This window comes from Hyperolius riggenbachi, chromosome 3 (genome assembly GCF_040937935.1).
Source record: "Hyperolius riggenbachi isolate aHypRig1 chromosome 3, aHypRig1.pri, whole genome shotgun sequence".
In the NCBI taxonomy this organism is placed as follows: Eukaryota; Metazoa; Chordata; class Amphibia; order Anura; family Hyperoliidae; genus Hyperolius; species Hyperolius riggenbachi.
The window spans coordinates 92333003-92355240 of NC_090648.1; the positions used below are offsets into that span (position 1 = coordinate 92333003).

Below are 22238 nucleotides of genomic sequence, written 5' to 3' on the forward strand. Positions count from 1 at the left end.
GGGGTGATTGATGGGTAATTAGTGGGTGTTTAGAGGAGAGAATAGATGTAAACAATGGATTTGGGAGGTGATCTGATGTCGGATCTGCGGGCGATCTATTGGTGTGGGGGGGTGATCAGATTGCCCGCAAGGGGCAGATCAGGGGCTGATTGATGGGTGGCAGTGACAGGGGGTGATTGACGGGTGATTGACAGGTGATTGACAGGTGATTGACAGGTGATTGACAGGTGATCAGGGGGGATAGATGCATACAGTACACGGGGGGGGGGGGGTCTGGGGGGGGTCTGGGGAGAATCTGAGGGGTGGGGGGGTGATCAGGAGGGAGTAGGGGGCAGATTAGGGACTTAAAAAAAAAATAGCGTTGACAGATAGTGACAGGGAGTGATTGATGGGTGATTAGGAGGGTGACTGGGTGCAAACAGTGGTCTGGGGGGTGGGCAGGGGGGGGTCTGAGGGGTGCTGTGGGCGATCAGGGGGCAGGGGGGGGGGAAATCAGTGTGTTTGGTGCAGACTAGGGTGGCTGCAGCCTGCCCTGGTGGTCCCTCGGACACTGGGACCACCAGGGCAGGAGGCAGCCAGTATAATAGGCTTTGTATACATTACAAAGCCTATTATACACTGTTGCAGCGGCGATCCGGATGCCAGTAACCCGCCGGCGCTTCCGAACGGCCGGCGGGTTACGGCGAACGGGGGGCGGAGCCAGTCCCCGGCGGCTGATCGCGTCACGAATGACGCGATCGCCGCATAGCCACTCCCGCAGCCGCCCCCGCCGATGGGCGTATTGCGGTCGTTTGGGCCCAGACTTTGCCGCCGCCCATCGGCTGGGGGCGGTCGTTATGTGGTTAAAGGGATACTTAAGTCTGAGAAAAAAAATGACTTTTACTCACCCGAGGCTCCCCTCAGCCTCCTGCAGCTGAACGGTGCCCTCGCCGTGTCCCTCCGATACACCTGAACTCGCCGGCGGCCACTTCCGGTTTGGCCGTCACCGGCCGACAGGCTGGGAACGTGGCTGATTATCCACGTCCCTGGCGTCGAGCGCCCTCTATAATGCTATTGCGGCCGGGGACGCAGATAATCAGCCGCGTTCCCAGCCTGTCGGCCGGTGACGGCCAAACCGGAAGTGGCCGCCAGCGAGTCCAGGTGTAGCGGAGGGACACGGCGAGGACACCTTTCAGCTGCAGGAGGCTGAGGGGAGCCTCGGGTGAGTAAAAGTCATTTTTTTTCTCAGCCTTAAGGTTCCCTTTAACCCTTTATTATTATATTTCAATACATTTTTTTGAACTTTTTTTTTATTTTACCATGAACAAGTAAAGAATCATGAATGACAATGGTTATACAAAGTTACAGATCGCCCAACAAGCTCATGGTAAACCCAGGGCCAGTTCTAGCCAAACTGGGGCCCTGGGGCAAAAGTAATATGGGCCCCCCGACACCAATACCCACTAGCCCCCCCCCCATCCCGTGCGGCTGCCGCAGGATAGATCCCCCCTCGCTTCTCCCCCCCCTTTCCCCTGGGCGATGCCCCCCAATTGTAATAAAGGCAGAGGGAGAGAGACACATACACCTCCCGAACGATCAAGGCAGTGCAGCTCCTATCTGTCTTCAGTTCCTGCTTCTCCGTTCAGGCACTAGAGCCCAAACCAATTAGCAGGAAGTGCAGGACAATCACTACAGGGGAGACAGATGGAAGCTGCACCGCCTGGATCATTCGGGAGGTGACTGTGTCTCTCTCCCTTTGCCTTTATTACACGGGGAAGGGGGAAAGCAGCGCGTGGGGGAGAAGCGAGCAAGGGGCGAGACTGGGCGGCGGCAGCCACGGGGGAGTGCGCAGGGGTATCTGGCCAGCCCGGCAGCCATATGATTTGAGGCAAAGGGGGACACTTGAGGGCCCCTATGGATGTGGGGGACCTGGGGCAATTGCCCCATTTGCCTCTACGGAAGTGCTGGGTAAATCAGAACTCCTAGGAGTGTGTAAGGGGCTGAAAGAGATAAAAAAGGCCCTCTTACTAAATGCTATGCAAAACAGAAGTTTGCCTTCTTAAAACAGAAGGTATTTGTGATAATTCAGGATGGAGTGAGCATAATGTATGAGGTGTTCCACAATGCATCGCTGCTGAATATGCAAATCACCCCTTTGTTTGTTGTCCCTAATAGCTGAACACACCTCCAGAACCCCAGGAATGCAATGATGTGTCACTTTGTTAATATTACAGAGCCACAATAATCCAATATGCATACAGACTGTTTCGGACTGGTTAATTCTCTTCAGTGCATGACATGGATTAATGTGCCTCTATGGAGTAGAACTTGAAACACCCAGAGTTACAGATTGCCCAGCAACAAGCTCATGGTGAACCATGGTGAGCTCATGGTGATACAAAGTAATCTTGACATCAGCAAGTTAAACCTATGCTTGGAAACATACCGGTATATGATGTAGAATGTAATTATAACAAAATATACTTCTACTATAGCCTAATATTAATCTTAAACCAAAGCAAAGAAAAAAACTCTATTACCTCAAAGATAAAGAACAATAGCTTAAAGAGAACCCGAGGCGGTGCGGCAGGGGGCATATGGGACAAAGAGGCATTTACCCTGCCTCATGACATGCCTCTGTGTTCCTCCCATGCCGCACTATAACCCCCTGAAAGATTGGCGCTATTTCAGAGGGTAATGGGAGGACAGGGATTCTGTCACACTCACCATGGGGGCCTTCCGCTACATTCCCGTGCGTGTTCCTTCGTGTGCATGCGCAGGGGCTCGCTGGGTCTTCTTTGTTCACTTCCGTGAATAGCAGCATAGGGGGCGATATACAGGCTGGGAACGCGAACAATCACTCGCGTTCTCATGCCTGTCGGCCGGTGACGGCCAAACTGGAAGTGCTCGCCGGCGGGTCCTGGGACATCGGAGCGGAGCTGCGAGGGCACCGATCGGCTGCTGGGGGCTGAGGGAAGCCCCAGGTGAGTAAATCTCATTTTTTTTAGTAGACTTAAGGTTCGCTTTAAGAGCAGGGATAACCGGTCTGATGCTGTTTTCTAATCTTATCTTGTGAGTTACAGCAGATCTCTGATGGAGGATAAATTCACACAGGCACAGTGCTTTAGGTTTCTCAGGAACACACACAGTTCTTTTCTCTTCCTCTTTTCTCTTTTTTTTTTTTTTTTGTTCTCTGAGCACAACTTTATTTTAACACTTCCTGTTTAACAAACAGACAACATTATCATATGACTCTAGATCAGTGCATATGCTGTATAAGGGCATATAAAACATCACATATCTTAACAAATGCTATAGGCCATCAATCTGCGAATGCTCTTGCCCAGCCCCCGATTGTTTTAAATTTTACATTCAGTCCGATCGATGCGTTTAATAGATTCTTGTTTAAAATGGATAAAAAAATCAATCAATCTGACATTTTGGGTAATCGATTCCCAGCAGACTAATAAAATCTGCATGGAATCGAATAACAAATCGATGAATGTATGACCACCTTTAGTATGGTCAATGAGATGCAAATAATTTTGACTTGATTCAGGACTATGCAAATTTAAAGAGAGTCTGAAGTGAGAATAAAACTCGCTTCAGCTCTTATATTCAGCAGGGGCATGTGTGCCCCTGCTAAAACGCCGATATCCCGCGGTTAAACGGGGGTCCCTTACCCCCCAAATCCCCTCTTCTACTCACGGGGATCTCTTCCTGTTTGAGCCAAAGCTAATGCACGCAGCTATGCTTCACACGCGTCTATCAGCGCGTATCTCCGCCTCTCCCCCGCCCCTCTCAGTCTTCCTTCGCTGAGAGGGGCAGGGGAGAGGCGGTGATGCGCCACTGATAGACGGCGCTGAGAGGCAGGGCTGCACCCATTAGCCCTGCCTCAACAGCAGCAAAATCTACGACCAAGTTGGTCGTTGATTTTGCAGGGGGGGATTTGGGGGGTAAGGGACCCCCGTTCACCCGCGGGATAGTGGCGTTTTAGCAGGGGCACACATGCCCATGCTGAATATAAGCTCTGAAGCGAGATTTATTCTTGCTTCAGAGTCTCTTTAAGTAGCTAGAAAATGGACCATGTGAATCCAGCCAAGGTGGAATTTGACTCGTCCATTTTTGAAGTGAACCAGAGATGAAGCACCCTCATGTAGTTTACCTTATATATCAGTGGGAACATAAGAGAAAACACCTACTGTGCTCTCTGTTTCATTCTTCACTGTTCAGCTTGCTTCTTATCAGCCCTGATAAAATCCCTGACTGAGCAGTCAGTCTGGCTCTGCTCAGGAATCATTATAGCTGAGTCATTATAGCAAAGCCAGACTGAATGCTCAATCAAGCTGAACAGTGAAGAATTAAACAGAGAGCAGGGTAGGTGTTTTCTCTACTGTTCTCACTGATATATATGGTAAAATACATGAGGTTGCTTCATCTCTGGTTCACTTTAAGCTGCATAAAATTGTTTCCAAAATGTTTCTTTTCACCATTTTGACCATCCTGGCTTTTGTCCTCTTTAAAAAACAATCTTACTTTGTGAAATGTTGTAAATATATGAATATTAAAATGTATAAGACTTCCACCTTAGAGCAAACCTGTGAGGAAAAGAAATTAAAGTGATCTGAAAGTCAGCATTTCTACTTTGCTCTAAAAGATTCCTTACAGCTTGAAAGCTACTATCCCAGAAAAAAAATTCTAGCAGAACATCACTGAAATGGTTAAACAAAGCATTTTCTCCTGCTATTCAGCTTCCAATCTGCATCCAAACTGGAGATAACAGTATATTTTTTACTTGTTAAACACAAATTTATCAACACTGGAATGTAAACAAACACTCTCTGCTTCAGGCACACACAGAGCTCAGAATAGCTCATTAGAAGAGTTTAATATATAATATAAAGCAGTTATAGTAGAAAAATAATAAAATGCAATGCCAGCTTTCAGGGCAAGAAAAACTAAACTTTGGAAACTTGTAATTTGTAAACAGACAATATTAGGTGTGCACGGAAGCAAATATGATAACTGTATAAGTATTAAAAAGTTGGAAAAGACATTTTTATTGAATGTCATGTCAGAGTTTCAGACCACTTTAAAAAACACACTAATCTAAGTAGTATGAAGTCTCTAGATGCCCTGGCAACCTTCAAAGTCCTCTTTGCGCCCACTGATGATAAATATATATATTCCTCAAAGTGTTTAGTCAGTTGTGTGTGGTCCAGTGTACAGTAAGTCATGGATAGAATCCAAAGACATAACAGCAGAAGTTGTTGAGTTAGGCCTCTTTCACAGTGCGACATTAAAGTCGCACGTTAGAAAATGTTTAACGCAGACTAAGGCACAACAATACTAAGTCTGTGCGACATTCACAGTGCACACTTGCGTTTGTGTGTAACGTGTAGCGTTATTAGAAAGTGCTGCATGCTGTGCGTTATACACGTTATTAACTGCGTTGGACTGTTTGCACATGCTCAGTAATGACTTAAGGTGCGTACACACATGCGACTATAGTCGTTTGAAACGATCGTCCCCCGATCTTTTCAAACGACGATCGTTTAAAAAAAAGCAACCAACGATCATTAAGTCTAACGACGGACGAGCTAGATCGTTAAAAACGAACGATCTAGCTTGGCGGATTTTTTCCAACGACGATCGTTTGCAAAAGTAGTACATCGTTGGAAACGGTCGTTTGTACTAGGCTTGACATGCGCATTTCGCTATTTCTCCATGAAACTTCTCATTTTTATGCGCAGGCGCAATAGTTGCTTTATGTGATGTAACGTTCGTTCTAACGATCAGATCGTTACACACATTTTAAAACTAACTTTACTTAGGTAGTTCTTTCATCAATTAAAAGTTCGTTCGTCGTTCTCAACGAACGATCGTTGTCGCATGTGTGTACGTAGCATTGGAAGCATACTTTTTATTGCCTGTATGCCCTACTGTATGCAATGATAATGGGGCATTAAGTTGCGTTGCAACTTTTTTGGGGCGTTGCATTGTAATTTGCATTGCGACTTTAATGTCGCATCAAAACGCAACACCCTACCGTGAAAGAGTCCTTAATGACTAACTGGACAAGATTTCTTTTCAAGCTTTTGAACCTTTGGGCTTGATTCACTAAGCTGCGCTGCTGACTTACACCGGACCACACACAAGATTTTTCTGTTGCTTTAATGTTTCTGCACTCCTCTGCAGAGGGAGGGAGAGAAGCAGGGGCACATCGGGCAGCCAGCAAGCTGCCTCTGATGCTGCATGGGGGTGCAGCAGCTGTGCTGAGCGACCCTCACCATGCTGTGCCCGAGGACATATGTTCCCCCTTGACCACCCATAGCTATGCCTCTTTCTTTAGGCTTATCGGTCCCTCGTCGTCCTCCTCCGTCTGGATCCTCTGCTATGGGTCCCAGTAATTTCCTAAGTAGTGAAGGATCCAGGCGATGGAGGAGGACGGCGAGGGACAATCAGCCTGAAGTTGGCTGGAGGAAGCCCCAGGTATGTATAAAACTTTTTCTTACACTCATCTCAGGTACCCTTTAACGGTATCACCTAAACAACTTGTGTTGTTACCTCTTCAAAGTGTCTAATTACTGTAATCTAAAGTTCACCTCTTACGTAGGATGTTTCAGTACTTTATAAGGCAACAAAGGTAAGTTTATACTGTATAAAATAAAGGTGCCCATACACTTACTCAATTTTCCACCGATAGACAGCAGATTCGATCACTGTGATCGAATCTGCTGTGAAAATGATACGCAAATGCTGACCGATCGACCGATTTCCGTCGAAAATTGATCGATCCTGTCGCTCTGTCCGTGCGGAAAATTTTGCTCGATTACCGGCGGGTCGGGAGTGCGTCGATGGCGGCGTTCGAATGTCCGACGACCGACACTAGCGGCAATACATTACCTGTTCCACCAGCGTGTGTCCCCGCTGTCCCCGCGGACCCTTCTTTGCACTGGGCTCCGTCTGGCTTCACTTACTTCCTGTTGGGGGAAGTTTAAACAGTAGAGTGCCCTCTACTGTTTAAACTTCCCCCGACAGGAAGTAAAGTGAAGCTGGAGCCCAGAGCGGAGAAGAGACAGCGGAGACCGGGGGACTCGCGCCAGCCGGATCAAGTAAAGTATGCAGGGGGGGCGGGCAGTGGCAGCTCCACAGATTGTGAATCGATTTCATAGTGAAATGGATTCAAAATCTGTTTGCAGTGTAGGCAGCCAATAGATCCCTCTTTGATCAGATTCAATCACAGAGGGGATCTATCTGCTGGTCGATCTGGTGGCAATCAACCAGTGTATGGCTGCCTTAAGATCAATATAATGAACATATATTAAAACACTATATCCATATTTGGGGAAGACGAATAATAAGATTAGATTAGGTTCATGTATCATTTTTTTTAACCTTTTTGAATGCTGATCCTTTGTATGCAGCACCTTATTTGTAATGAAGATACATATGTTCCTGAATGCAGATGCATTGATAAATGTCCCTAAATAATCTAGGAATAAAAACTTCTGTTGTTTATATCGGTTCTATAGTATGTGTACAAATATAGCATCTTCCAACTTTTCTTTTTAAAATTTCTGCAGATTCACAGTCATATGGAAACAATGATTATGGCGGTGGAGGAAGCTGGAGTTCTGGAGGGCGACCAAGCAGTAGTGGAGGAAGCGGGGGCTATGGAGCACGGCCAGGTAGTATAGGAAGTGGAGGTTATGGAGGAAGCGGAAATTATGGAGGAAGTTGGCAGCCAGGTACTGGAGTAAATGGGGGATATATAGTGGCAGGTCCTGGAGGAAGTGGGAGTTCTGGAGCGCGGCCGGGTACTGGAGGAATTCCTGGAGGAATCGGGGGCTATATATCATGGCCAAGTACTGGAGGAAATACTGGGTATGGAGGCGGGCAGCCAAGTACTGGAGGAAATACTGGACATGGAGGCGGGCAGCCAAGTACTGGAGGAAATACTGGGTATGGAGGCGGGCAGCCAAGTACTGGAGGAAATACTGGGTATGGAGGCGGGCAGCCAAGTACTGGAGGAAATACTGGATCTGGAGGGCAGCCAAGTACTGGAGGAAATACTGGGTATGGAGGCGGGCAGCCAAGTACTGGAGGAAATACTGGGTATGGAGGCGGGCAGCCAAGTACTGGAGGAAATACTGGGTATGGAGGCGGGCAGCCAAGTACTGGAGGAAATACTGGATCTGGAGGGCAGCCAAGTACTGGGGGAAATACTGGGTATGGAGGCGGGCAGCCAAGTACTGGAGGAAATACTGGATCTGGAGGGCAGCCAAGTACTGGAGGAAATACTGGGTATGGAGGCGGGCAGCCAAGTACTGGAGGAAATACTGGATCTGGAGGGCAGCCAAGTACTGGAGGAACCGGAGGTGGTTCGACTTCTACGGGAGGTGGATCTGATTGTAAATGTAAAACTCCTGTCTTGGAATGCGTGGACGTCAAAAACGATTTCGATACAGCAAAATGCGCTAAAGGTAAGGTCAGCTTTAGGACTCTTCTCTTACATTCTTTGCCATCTGTCATTCTATTAACAAAATTAACATTACAATATCCATTATGTAGGCTGTAGTTAAGCATTCATGTAAACAAAGAAACCTCTGGGAGTTTCTGGTCATCAGCCAACTGATAAACTCATCATTCCGCTTTGTCCTCCTGTAGTCATGCCTGTATTATTATGGTAGCCATAATAATGCATTCATCTAACACAGGGGTGCCCACACTTTTTGACTTGCGAGCTACTTAAAAAACTGCCGAGTCCAAGAGATCTACAAACCCTTCACCCCCACACAGTGTTGCGAACCTCCACTCCCTCCCCATATCCCAGCATAGTTAGGCAGTCACACAGTCGCATAATCCTTCTCCCCCCCCCCCCCCCCAACGCATAGCAAATGGCTTCACAATCCTTTTTCCCCACAGTGTCATGCACCCACCCCTCCCTATACTAGCATAGTTAGGCAGCGCACACACAATTTGATGGATATAATGGTCATAGAATACTCTCTTCCCCCTCCCACCAACACCAAAAATGTGCCCACCTAGAAAGGAAAGTCTCTGTTTAGTCTCCTCTCCAGGAACACAACTTGAAAACTGCACAAGCAAGATGGCGACCGACTTCTGTGTTAAGTTGCCAGAACCGCGGGACCTGGGGGCGTGGTCTTACACAGCCTGGAGGGGGAGGAGATGCTGTCTCGTCATTTGCTCCTCTCCCCTTCAGCCACGCCTCTCCCCTTCAACCGCGCCTCTTTGCTCTCTTCAATGATGCAGATAGGCATCAAAGTCATCAGGTAGCAGATTTTGACAGCCGCACCTATGCGGCAGCAAAATTTGACAGGATGCAGCCACGTGGCCATGATCTACTCAGGAGGTGGTCGCAATCTACTGGTAGATCGCGATCGACCTATTGGGCACCCTTGATCTGACATAATGATCTAATTTTTCTTTACTTGTACCCACTATTCTCCTTAACATTCGTAGCAATTTTGGTGACAATAGCGTGTATGCGGGCTTTGCTCTTCACCGCTAAATTCTGCATGAAATTACTTGAAAATGTACGTGAAATTAGGAATGATTATACGAAATCAATTGAATTTACAAATCGTAATTACGAATAGGCATAGTTGCGAAAATGTATGGAAAATTTCACATAATCGTAATTGGGTGATTGCAATCATCACTACCATTGAAAATCTGTTTGCGTTGCCTGCTGGATGCCCCAGGTCTCCCAGTTCTCCCCCATGGCTGTACAGAGGTAGCCAAAGCTTACACTCGTCCGTGGCGCAGTTTCCGTGTCTTCTCTCCCTGCTGGCTGGTCCTACCTGTCTCTTAAAGTCATTGGGATTGTGGTTAAAAAAAGCCAGATACTTACCTAAGGAGAGGGAAGGCTCTGGGTCCTAATGAGCCTTCCGTCTTCTCTCCCGGTGCCCTCGGTACATCGCTAGCTTCCCCGTTTGAATCCCCCACCGTGGGGGACTTTGGAAGTCTTCGGGAGCCGAGTCCTCCCAAAGACGGGCAGCTTCATACTGCACATGCGCAAGTGCACGAGAGAGGGCGCTCGCGCGTGCGCAGTCTGGAGTGGCCCATCATCGTGAGCACTCAGGCTCTTGAAGACTTCTGAAGCCTCCCTTCGGAGGCGGACACAGTAGTATTTGACCAAATTGGTCAAATATTGCTATGGGGGATCGTGTGCGGGAACAGGCACCGGGAGAGGAGAGGTAAGGCTCATTAGGACCCAGAGTGTAATGAATGGCGGAGATCAGCTGATCTCAGCGGAACTCCTGATTAGCTGAGCGGCTGGAGGCGGCGCTGGGGAGCGCTGCAGTATATATAGATCTTGCCTTCCAGTTGCTGGTTGTCTGCCGTTGTGAATACTTATGTGTGAGCACTCAGACCTCAGTCAGATCTTACAGTGTGTTAGAACCAGCAGGAGCTGGGAATTCACACTTAGCCAGATTACCTCTGTTATACTCTAGAGTAGTTCCGGGGTGTTGAGACCAAGGACCTCACACCCAAGCTTAGGATTGCTGTGCTATTACTCTGTTATACTCTAGACCAGTTCCAGGGTGTTGAGACCATGGAGCTAACACCCAAGATTAGGATTGCTGTGTCATTACTCTGTTATACTCTAGACCAGTTCCAGGGTGTTGAGACCAAGGACCTCACACCCAAGCTTAGGATTGCTGTGTCATTACTCTGTTATACTCTAGACCAGTTCCAGGGTGTTGAGACCAAGGACCTCACACCCAAGCTTAGGATTGCTGTGCCATTACTCTGTTATACTCTAGACCAGTTCCCGGGTGTTGAGACCAAGGACCTCACACCCAAGCTTAGGTTCGCTGTGTCATTTCTCTGTTATACTTTAGACCAGTTCCCGGGTGTCGAGACCAAGGACCTCACACCCAAGCTTAGGATCGCTGTGTCATTACTCTGTTATACTTTAGACTAGTTCCCGGGTGTCGAGACCAAGGACCTCACACCTCAGACTAGGATTGTGTTTATGTATATCTGTTATGACCTTTTACTTTGCTGACCTTTTTCTTGCTTTCTGATTCGGTACCTCTGCCTATCTGTCTACCAGTTGCTGACCCTGCCTGTATCCGGTTACCGAATCAGTCTTCTGTCTTTGTACCTGTCACTCATCCTTTGAGTGATCAGTCTCCCTGTACTTCCTTGACACTATCCACCAGGTGTCAGTTAGCTGCAAGGACCTCCTGTTCCTCAGAGAGGCCTTCCTGCAGTTCAGTCAGTGGCTTCTTCCCATTAGGAGTCCATTGGCTGCAGTACAGTCTGATTCCTATTCCATCAAGGAATCACTGGCTGCTGCTCTATCTCCTCTCTAGAGATAGCCTTTGCTCGGCCAGAGGTCACCTGCTCCTCAGGTGTCCACTGGCTGCAGTAGTGTCTGTATCTCCCGCTCCACGGGAGATAGCCTTTTACTGTTGCACCAAAAACACTTACACATTATTAGGTGTCCAGAGGTTAGTCATACTTGTATTATTGGTGATTCTGCAGATCATCAATAATCAGGTATACATCTGTATTCTTGGTGATACTGCAGATCACCAATAATCAGATTCTCTCTTTGTGCTGACACCAATCGTTACACAGAGCCTTCCCTCTCCTTAGCTAAGTATCTGGCTTTTTTTTTTTAAACCACGATTCCCAATGACTCTAACTCCCGAGTCCATGGGCGTGGCACCTGTGGGATGTAACAAATGCTATAGAGGCCAAACACTAGGGGCACCGTGGCACATACTTTACGTGACCACTAGAGACCTCTAGTATTTGGCTTTCAGCATTTGTTACATTACACAGGTGCTCCAGGACTTGGTAGTGAAGTGACAGGAAGGTGCAGCCAGCAGGGAGAGAAGACAAGGGAAACACAACAAAAAAACTGCTAGCAATGTACTCCTCCTGACCCACCAACAACATTTTCTGATTGAACTAACTGACTGTTTTCAGCCAAAAATCAATCCATTGGGAAACATTTGCACAGTATCGATTTGCAAATCCAATGAAATTATTGAGTTGTCTTGATAAAAATGAAAAAAAAAATGTTTTTTTTTTAAATCGACCAATGGTTAGGCCACCTTGAAGCCCCTTTTATACTTGCCTTGCAAACCTGCATTGCGTTACCCTGTTTTACCGCAGGATAACGCACCGGCAATGCAAGGCAACGGGCTTAGCACACTTACGGCATCGCACTGTGTCAGAAGGCCCGATTCGCCGTCAAGCCACCCCAATGTCAGAAGCATGTTACTGTCGGACTTCCATGGCATGCAGCTGCAGCAGAACTAATGTAAGTCAATGGGTGACGCAGGAATTTTAAACTTGTTGGCGGTGGCGATGCGGCGTGCATGTGCGCAACGACTGGAGTACAGTGGGGAAACCCGGGAATCCCAGTCACTTACTTCCGTGCAATGCGATGGGGGCGGGGCTTGGCACTGCAAATGCGCAGGCAAGGTTTAAAACCGGCTTGAATGTGTTAGGCTTTTTGTCCTTCTCAGGTTTTGATGGCTGTTTAATATGGATGGTTGCTGCTAATACACGTATGTGTTGTCATTTTTTGCTAAATGTACAGAGTGATACCCCAGGTAGATAACAGCAATATATTTTGTATGTTACAGGATATACGGCTCTTTCATGCTCATGTTCTAACAGCTGTGGCACTGTCACCTTCTTGGGCTCCGATTCCTGCCGATGTGAATGCGAAGGACTCGACTGGACTTCCGCTCGCTGCTGCAGGAACGTCTAATGAACTCGCCATGACAACAGCTTACACGATTTGTTCGGTTATTTCTGCAAACATCATTAAAAGCATTTTATACCTTATCTTTTGTGTCTTTAGTTTAACTTCCGTCACATAATTGGGACATTAATGTTGTTGTGGCTAGGCTGAGATACAATGTGCAATAGTCTGTCATCAACAGATTTCTGGAGAGAACACAAAGGCCCAGGCCTTGGGCGGCTTGTTCAAAAAGTAAACCAAGAGCTCACAATAGTGTAGATAGAGTATAAGAAATAAACATTTTTAGTGAATAAATCAATACTCACAAACAAGGGACACCACTCATTCAACCACTTTTAAGACAGGTGGGGAGATCAGACCTGACTCCACTCAGGTTAGGAAGTTGCTCTTTGTAGACAGGAAGGAAGTGGGGGAACACCCCTCCACCAAGACTGCACTAGACTATAAAATGATTGTTTGAACAGAGGGGCCAAAACAAGAATAAAATTATGCTTAAAAAAAAAACAACGTTCAAAAAGGGAGGTACTGGTGGACTTACCTCCCCAATCAGTACTCACAATTCTGTTGATTTCGGTCAACAATTCTTTTTATTTGAATACTCCACAATGCAATGCATTTCACAGGTGTAATCCTGCTTCATCAGGCAAATATCTGAGCAACTATAGTATGTCTAAATCAAGTCAAGCGCGGCTGCTGCTCAAGGGGGGTTGCTGGCCATGGAACAAGGGGTTGCTGCATGTGGGAGCAACATATGGAAGAGGAGACTCAAAGGAGCTGTACATGAAAGAGAGTAGAAGCTGCTATACATGGATGTTACACATAGACTAGGTTTCTGCTGAATATTTAAGGGTGCAACAAAAAAAACTTGGCCTAGGGGGCTGAAAACTGGTAAATCTGGTCTTGCCTGTCACTTCATGTAACTGTTTCATGTTTTCATCCAAAAACGTGTCCTCTTTTCCATAGCGGTGCAGGCAAGTAATGCCCCTCTGATTAGGTACATTGTAAACACTTGGGGAAGATTGCTGACTCTTGACCAAGAATGCTCATACAGTTGGGAATTCTCATACAACACAGGAAAGGTCTGTGAAGACATGGAGAACATGGTACATTTTTTGCAGATTCTGCCTGTGTGCTGATACATTTAGGACACTTCTCTAGTGGTAAGAAATAGTATTTGATGTTTAAAGCAATACTGAAACGGCACAAAAAAAAATGAGAGATACCTATGTAGAGGGAAGTCTCCCCTCCCATTGAGCCATCCCAGTCCCCACTCTGTGCTGTTTTTCCCCAGTGAAGGTCTTTGACCAGTGTGGTTGAATACAGTACATCTTTGCCCCTCCCAGGGCCGGATTTGTTCTTTTTACTGCCCAAGACCCACTATCACCCGCTACCCCCAGACTTACAGCTTGCTAAATCCCCCCCCCTTGCTAAATCCCTCATGACAGGGTTTAGATTGTAGGTTCCTCTGAGGACAGTTAGTGATGTGATGGCAGGGATTACATTATAAGCTCCTCTAATAACAGTTAGTGACATGATGGAAGGGATTAGATTGTAAGCTCCTTGGCGAGCGGAACATTTGGTGAGTGACAGGCAGCTCAGAGATCACTGTAAGTGCCCGTTCGCTGCCCCTTCATCCCCTGAATGCCAGATCTGGCTGTTGGTAGTCGCCCACCTTTATGTGCAAACTCTCAGTAGCAGGACGATTGTTCGTCAGGCTAACTGCTACTGCCACCCTGCTGCCCACAGCCCGCCCCTTGCTTTCCTGGTGCCCTAGGCCATGGCCATTGTGGCCTTGCCTGAAATCCAGCCATGGCCCCTCCTTGAGCAGTCTTTAGGATTGATTTGCAAAACTTTTCTCAGGAGTTATCTCTCCATAATTATTTTTCACCTAATCTTTTTAAACCCCTTTAAGCGCCTAACAAGCAAACATAACTAAAACGAAAGCAAGAAAAGGAACACGAAAGTTAATCTAACCAAGAACAACTTTTTGAGTGATTTGTGTGCTTGGAGCGTGCTGAAAAATTATTTTAAGAATAATGTGAAATACAGTAGGTAAGGAGAGATAAATCATGAGTGAAGTTTTGTGAATCAACCTCATTGGGAGTACTCATGTCCCTGAGCATCTCCGAAGACTGCCGAGGAGAACCAAAGGCACGGAACTTCACCGGGGAGAGAGAAAGGATGAGGGCATGGAACAGAGCAGGATCATCCACCAGGCAACCTAGGCAGGTGCTTGGGGCCTAGTGGTTGTCTAGGGGCCCACCAGACACCTTCTCTGAAGTCTCTCCACTTCAGTTTACCAAAAAGACCACAAGGAGGCCCCAAATCTACTACCTTGCCTCAGAGCCCCATTACATCTTAATTAATGCCTAGCACAGAGCAAGGACTGGGAAGGATCTGAGATCCAGAGCCTTTCCTCTCCATTTTTTTGTGCCACTTCAGTATTGCTTTAAAGAACACTTGTAATAAAAAAAAGTGCCCCGGAAGGTACTTACCTTGGGAGAGGGAAGCCTCTGGATCGTAATGAGACTTCCCATGTTTTTTTCAGCACCCCTGTTCTAGTGCTGGCAGCCTTGAAAATCCGCGCATGCATAGTAGTCATCCGGCTCCAGGACCACGACAATCCTGTGATGAGCCTCACCAGGGTCGGACTGGGACACTAAGGGCCCACCGAGGAAGTTTCAGCCTGGGGCCCGCCCCCCTCTCCCCCCCCCCCCCCATTTTGGGCTCACATACTGCCTCATGCAGGCGCACTTGTGGCTTTCATTTGGGCTCTGGCAGAAATAGCTGAGTTCGATTAGATCAGCTCTACTGTGTAGTCGTGAGGTTGTGGGAAATGGCTGTTTGTACAGTGGCTAGGGCCTTAGTTTTTATGAAAAGACAACGGGTTTCATCCATTGTTTTGCTGAGTAGAGATGTAGCGAGCAGTTCGGCGAACTGCTATGGGCAGCCTGGCCCCTGTACTACTTCCGGGTCGCAATGACCCGCAGTAGTACGCATGCCCCGGGCTGGATGCTTTCCTTAGGATGCATGCCCTGGCTCAGCGATGCGCGTCCTTGATTGCGGCACCTGTGGCCGTGCCAGGGCATGCGTACTAATGAACGCATCTGGCCCGGGGCATGCGTACTACTGCGCACCATTGTGACCTGGAAGTACAGGGGCCAGGCTGCTCATAGCTATTTGCTGGCGAAGTGTTCGCTAACATCACTATTGTTGAGTAGGCCCACTGTCTTTGAGCTACATTGCTGCTAGGCCCATATACATTTGGCTCCGCCCATGACACATCATGATCACAGCCACTTTTTGGTATGGCGCTTTATATCCCAGCCTATTTTTGCCTTCTTGGTGTGTCCTGAATCTTCTGGGATCCTAGTAATGCCCCTGACTGCCTGTGACAGTCTTCTTTCTAATTTTTTTTAAATGATTATTGGTGTAGTACAAGAAAAATAAAAAAAAAATAAACAAAACTACAAGATGCAGAAAAATATAACTTTATTTAAAAAAAAACAAAAAACAAATATCATCACCATAGATATTACCTACCAGCAACACAACTTACATTTTGCGATAAACTGGACAAACAGCAGAATAAAATCTCAGATTTTTATCGATGGTAGCGCTGTTTATTTTACAACAGTAATAAGAAAAATTGGCGTAATAGTGTCTTCTTCCTTATAAAATGCATAGAAATATTTTTGAAAGATCACGACCCAAGAAAATGATTTATACTATTAGGTATACGACGCAGTGGGATAACTACTGGGAGGCAGCCGCAGCCTGTGCACCTGCCAAGCGGCCAAGGGCCTGTCCTCTCAGAGCAGGTGTTGTTCTAGACACACTTGTTATGGGTGGTGGTATGCAGTACTGTTATATGGGAGGAGGGAGTTTATATAAGCTGAAGCAGATGGGTCCCCTAGGCCTGGTGCTCACAAGGGGAGTAGGAAGGAGGTGTGGACATGGGAGCCCTATTAAAGTTTTCCTGAGGAGACACATGATTTGTTCTAAGACCTCTGATTATAAAGGTGCCCATTAACGGTACAATCTCCCTAGCAATCGACCATACGATCATTGGATCAGGTGCTGTTATAGTGCTAGTCAATGAAAACATAGCTCCCAACTGTCCCTCTTTTGGAGCCCTGTCCCTCTTTCCTCCTCATTTGACCCTCTTTCAGTACTTTGTCCCTCTTTCTATGTATATATATATATATATATATATATATATATATATATATATATATATATATATATATATATATATTTTCCCTCTCTACTAAAAAATGTGTTTTTTTTGACTCTAAACTTTATTCCCATCCTTTAAATTGACATATTACTAATTTTAAAATGTTAATATGAAGGAAAAGGAACCAGGATAGAAAGTGTGATTTGAAGTATAAAACAATATATGTTCCTATGAAATCCTTATGGTATGCATGATAGAGGTGTGATAGGGGGCGTGATCAGGGGTGTGGCAGGAGCGTGGCTTAAGTGTCCCTCTTTCTCATTTCAAAAAGTTGGGAGGTATGATGAAAAACTATTAATCTAACAATGAAAGCTGCACATTAACAGTACAATTTTAAATGAAGGATCAGAATTATATTTATTCGCCAAATACAGGTGTGATGATCGCTGCTGCAGCAGCTGTTGCTGGAAGTAGTAGTGCTGCAGCTCAGGCAGTTCTGATCTATTTCCATGCAAGCTGCATAGCTTTGTCTGTCTTTCCCTGCTGTCAGCTTGTGACTGATTATCATTCACCTGTGTGGGAATCTGCATGTCTGCTCCCATTGGATGACCTCAGTATAAAGATCTGCTTCCTGCAGGGTTTCCTTGGGTTTTCATAGCTTCAGCTTAAGCCTGTCTTGCTGTCGCTTTAGCCCCCGATCGTGTTTCTTGTTATAAAGATGCTTTGCTGGTCTTTGCGTCGTATATTGGTTCATTGCCAATGTATATGCATACCGGCACGTTTGTTATTTTCCTTGTATTTGTGTTGCGTTGATGCATCAGTGTTGCTGATGTATACGTGCACGAGCTGTTTGTATCCTGTGTGCGGTTGGTCAGCTTTCCAGCGCGTTTTGGTGGGTTGCGCGTACCGTGACCACCCGTGCTGAGGTAGTTACCCTGCTCCTGGTTCTGTTTGTGGATTGCGTTCATCTCTGCGAAGAGATAACGAATCCTTCTGAATCCTGTTCTGTTACTGTTTGTGGATTGCGTTCATCTCTGCGAAGAGATAACGAATCCTTCTGAATCCTGTTCTGTTACCGTTTGTGGATTGCGTTCATCTCTGCGAAGAGATAGCGAATCCTTCTGAGTCCTGTTCCCTGTATTACTCTAGTCCTAGTCAGCGTTCCTGCTTGTGTCGTGTGTCGGTTCGTTGCCGATATATACATATGTTAGTCAGACGTTACAAATAGTTTCATTGATAGCTGTAATTGTGATACGCTGGGAAAGCATACTTATTGTATATTTGTCTGTGTTACGTTCTTCTATCTCCATCCTGCTATTTCCTGACCGTCCTGTCCTGTCTTTGTGAGGCACGCCATCGCCGCAGCGCATTGGCTGCCTCATTCCAGTCTGTCTGGTTTTGGACGCTTGCTGTCGCTAAGTAGCCGCTGGCTGGCAGGCGTTCATTCTGTCTACCTGTCCTGATCTCCTCAGTTCTGGTTTGTGCGCTCGGCGCTGCTTTGCGCTGAGACGTTATAACGAAGGCATTGTTTGTGGCTGTCGGATCTGCGCCGGCTCTGTGCGCCACAATCTCCTGTTGGAGTTAGTCCTCCCCTCCACTGTGCTGGGGATAGCCTGTTTCCTTGTGCTGGTGTGTGTACCTCCTCCACGCCAGCTCATGCGTTGCGTGCTGACTGTGGAGAATACACCACCAAGCCTCACAACAGGGTAGCGTACAAGGAATTGTTTTTGGCACAAACAGCTTGGAGATGAATATACAAAGGGATATAATGAAATACATTGTCGCATAAATAAATCAGAGATGAGCACAGGTAGGTACATGGAGGATACACAGATACATAGTGGGGGGAACACCCATCACCTATTGGCGAGGACACAATTTACTCAATGGAGATTGCAGTTTAAGTGGGTGGGATTGGGGGGGCTGAGTTACAGTTGTTACAGTTGTCTGCCCCCATTGAGTAGTTTTACGTTGACTACATTTTTCTGAAGGCAACAGTAAGTGATGGAATCTCTCAAAGACCTGGAACCCACTAGAAAGCTCAAAGCGCTATTGCAAACACTAGCGATTTGTTATAGCGTTTTGCAAGTGATTTTGGGAGCAATTTCCCTGCTCCTATATAATTCATTAGAATGGTAACGCCTCCAAAATGCTGCATGTCCTGCGATTGCGATTTCCTTAATCGCAATGGCTGTAATGCAGGGGAGTTAGGAACATTTTTGGCTGAGAGAGCCACAAACGCCACATATTTGAAAATGTAATTCTGTGAAAGGCATACAATAGGTTTCAAACTGGGACAGTTTGCATGCGCAGCAGAGGGCTCATGTCCCTGTTGCCATGGTGATGTGTACACAGTTGATCCCCTGGGCAAGGGAAGTGTCAGACACGTCTTCAGCTTCTCTTGGGTTTCAGCAACATCAGACATTTCCCCAAGAGCCAGACAGGAGAAATACCGACTAACAGCTTCTACAATTAGCTAGCTGACTTGGGGGTTGATTCACTTTGTAGGATGAGATCCCAGCACTTTGGCCCAATAGGCTGCCTGTCAAGTGACCAATCAAAGTGGGCCAATCAAAGTGTGGGGATCTTGTCCTACAAAGTCACTGGATCTAACCGGGTCCAGGGCGGGGCAATTGGAGAAGCCATTAGTTTTGGGAGGAGAGTAAGTTAGTAGTGCATGCTACAGCAGAAGGGTGCCTACTTTGAAGATGTTACTTGCGCTGCCACACTAAGCTGCGCTGCTTGAGCAGTGTAGCTTAGTGAATCAACCCTTAACTGTGAGCCAGATGTAGCCATCAAAAGAGCCACATCCCGACCCATAGGTTCCCTATCCCTGCTGTAATGGAATCTGTCCCATCCATTTACATTGGCAGAGCATTTAGGGAAATCGCTATGGATTGAAAGCGCTTACTAAACGCTCAAAAAAAAAAAAATAAGCTCTAGCGGGTTCCAGGCAATGTCCCTCATAGACATTGAGTGAACTAAACATATTTTCTTTAAAATTTGGGGAAGGATTACATCCTCTCTCAGGGTTTAGTGCTGTAGTTATGTAGTATGCTCAGGTTGTGAACTCGTCCAAAACCTGTCAGACCTGTCAGATTTTGTCTATTGCAAGCAACAGTGCTACAGGAAAAAATAATAGTGCATCTTATGCTTCATACACACTTGAGATAAAAGTCTTTGGAAAATGAAAGCTCACGGACCAATTTTACCCCCTTCCATGTAGTATGAGAGCCAACTCTACACAGTCTATTCTATTGAGCTGAACTCCCCATCAGATAAAATCTTTGCAAGATGCTGCACACAAAGATGCTGTACACACTCAAAAGATCATTATCTGCAAAAGATCTGTTCCTGCAAAAAATCCATTCCTGTAAAATGCATTCATTGTCTATGAGATCTGCAGATCATCATACACACCTTGTTTAACAGACAATCATCTGCAGATCTGAAGATCCATCCTGGTGGATCTGATCTGCAGATGATCTGCAGATGATTGTCTGTTAAACCAAGTGTGTATGAGGATCTGCAGATCTCATAGACTATGAATGCATTTTGCAGGAATGAATCTTTTGCAGGAACAGATCTTTTGCAGATAATGATCTTTTGAGTGTGTACAGCATCTTTGTGTGCAGCATCTTGCAAAGATTTTATCTGATGGGGAGTTCAGCTCCATAGAATAGACTGTGTAGAGTTGGCTCTCATACTACATGGAAGGGGGTAAAATTGGTCTGTGATCTTGCATTTTCCAAAGACTTTTATCTCAAGTGTGTATGAAGCATTACTCCGGAACAAATGTACATTTTATACATTTGCATATACATGCATTTTCAATTTATAAATTTTTCTCTATAGTGGTGCTATAAGTGGCCAAAGCTGGAATGGGTTAAAGCGGACCAAACATTTTTTTAATTCAAAATATTTAGCTGCACCACTCTGACACATACAAAGATAAATAAACACTCCTTCAAGCCTATGAGCATTTCAGTGCCTGCTTTTCACCCTTCTCTTTTCATTACTAGGGTTATACAGGTGGCAGCCATTAGCAATTCCTCCTTTGCTGGACACCATCTACTAAGCCAGTTTGCCGGATTCTGTCCCGGCAATATGAAAGGAAGGGAGGGGTTCCTCCAATAAATGTAAAATATTTTATATTTGTCATCATGCAGCTAAAAAAAGGCTTCTATTTATTATTATAATTTAGAAAATAGATTTTATTTCTGAAATCTTGTATTTTTAATTTGGGTCCACTTTAACACAGAAATTGCATTCTGACACATTTACCAATTTTCTATTTTTTTTACCAAATTTGCGGTGTATGGCAGGGCCTATTGTGGGAACATGGGAAGAAAGGTTTCAAACTGACTTTAATAGATTTGAGAAAATCGATTGTAAAGTTTTGTCAGGAAAGGACATTGTTTAAACTCAAAGCGAAGTCAGATTGTAGCAGTTTTGGTTTCATGAGTAAGGATGATCAATGAGATGAAAATATATCCAAGTTTGTGCAGATTTATGTTAATTTTTATGTAAGACAGTAACATTTGACAGTACAACAGCAGCCATAAATTGAATAAAGTGAACAGACAGCTATGGCCTAAGGGGGAAGGGGGGGGGGGGGGGGAGAGGGGCAGGGTGTGCAGAGTTTAAGAGTCTAACCACTGAAGGGAAAAAAGTGTTCATTCCCCTTGTGGTCTTGGCTGGGATTGCTCTGCACCTCTGACCTGATTTTAGTCACCTGCAGAAGGTGTGGCCTGGGTGGGTGTGGTTACCAACCAGCAATTTGCATAGCCCTAGAGTGCAGATGAGGTTTGGAGGGGAGAGAGGTTTCCATATAATTCTCTCTGCTGAGCTGATGACTCTCTGAATTTTGAGCCAGCATGCCAGACCGGAATAGACGAGAAAAGGACCAACTCAATGGTGGCTGAATAGAAGATCCCCAGGAGTTCCTGGGCAATGCAAAACTTCTTAAGTTGGCGAAGGAAGAAGAGCATTTGCTGTGTCCTCTTCTGGGTTGTGATGGTGTTGGCCTGCCAGGTCATTGGAGATGTTAACACCCAGGAGTCGGACGCTGGGTACCCTTACGACCTCATTCCTGTCGATGACAATGGGAGGTGGTGTAGTGGAGTATTTCCTGAAGTCAATGACCATCTTGATGGTTTTAGATGTGTTTAGGACTAACCTGTTCTCTTTGCATCAATTGCAGACTCTGTCAACCCTTTGGCGGTAAGCCCGCTCGTCATTATTGCTTACAAGGCAAAAATGATGGTATAGTCCACAAATGTGATGATCTTGACAGAACTTGCTGTGGATGTGCAGTTATTG

General features: G+C 46.0%; 1 protein-coding gene across 1 annotated transcript; it reads left to right on the plus strand.

Moving 5' to 3' along the window:
* Positions 1 to 1317: 1317 nt before the first annotated feature.
* On the plus strand, positions 1318 to 12854 carry LOC137562183 (gametocyte surface protein P230-like). Its single transcript, XM_068273514.1, has 5 exons — positions 1318 to 1366; positions 7021 to 7094; positions 7566 to 7670; positions 7758 to 8465; positions 12615 to 12854. The coding sequence occupies exons 1-5, from the start codon at positions 1318 to 1320 to the stop codon at positions 12852 to 12854; spliced, it is 1176 nt and encodes a 391-aa protein (XP_068129615.1).
* The last annotated feature ends 9384 nt before the right edge of the window (positions 12855 to 22238 follow it).

Coding starts and splice junctions, on each gene's coding strand:
- LOC137562183 (XM_068273514.1), top strand. CDS start 1,318: ATGAATGACAATGGTTATACAAAGTTACAGATCGCCCAACAAGCTCAT. Junction 7,095..7,565: donor ACTCGCGCCAGCCGGATCAA/GTAAAGTATGCA, acceptor AAATTTCTGCAG/ATTCACAGTCATATGGAAAC. Junction 8,466..12,614: donor TACAGCAAAATGCGCTAAAG/GTAAGGTCAGCT, acceptor TGTATGTTACAG/GATATACGGCTCTTTCATGC.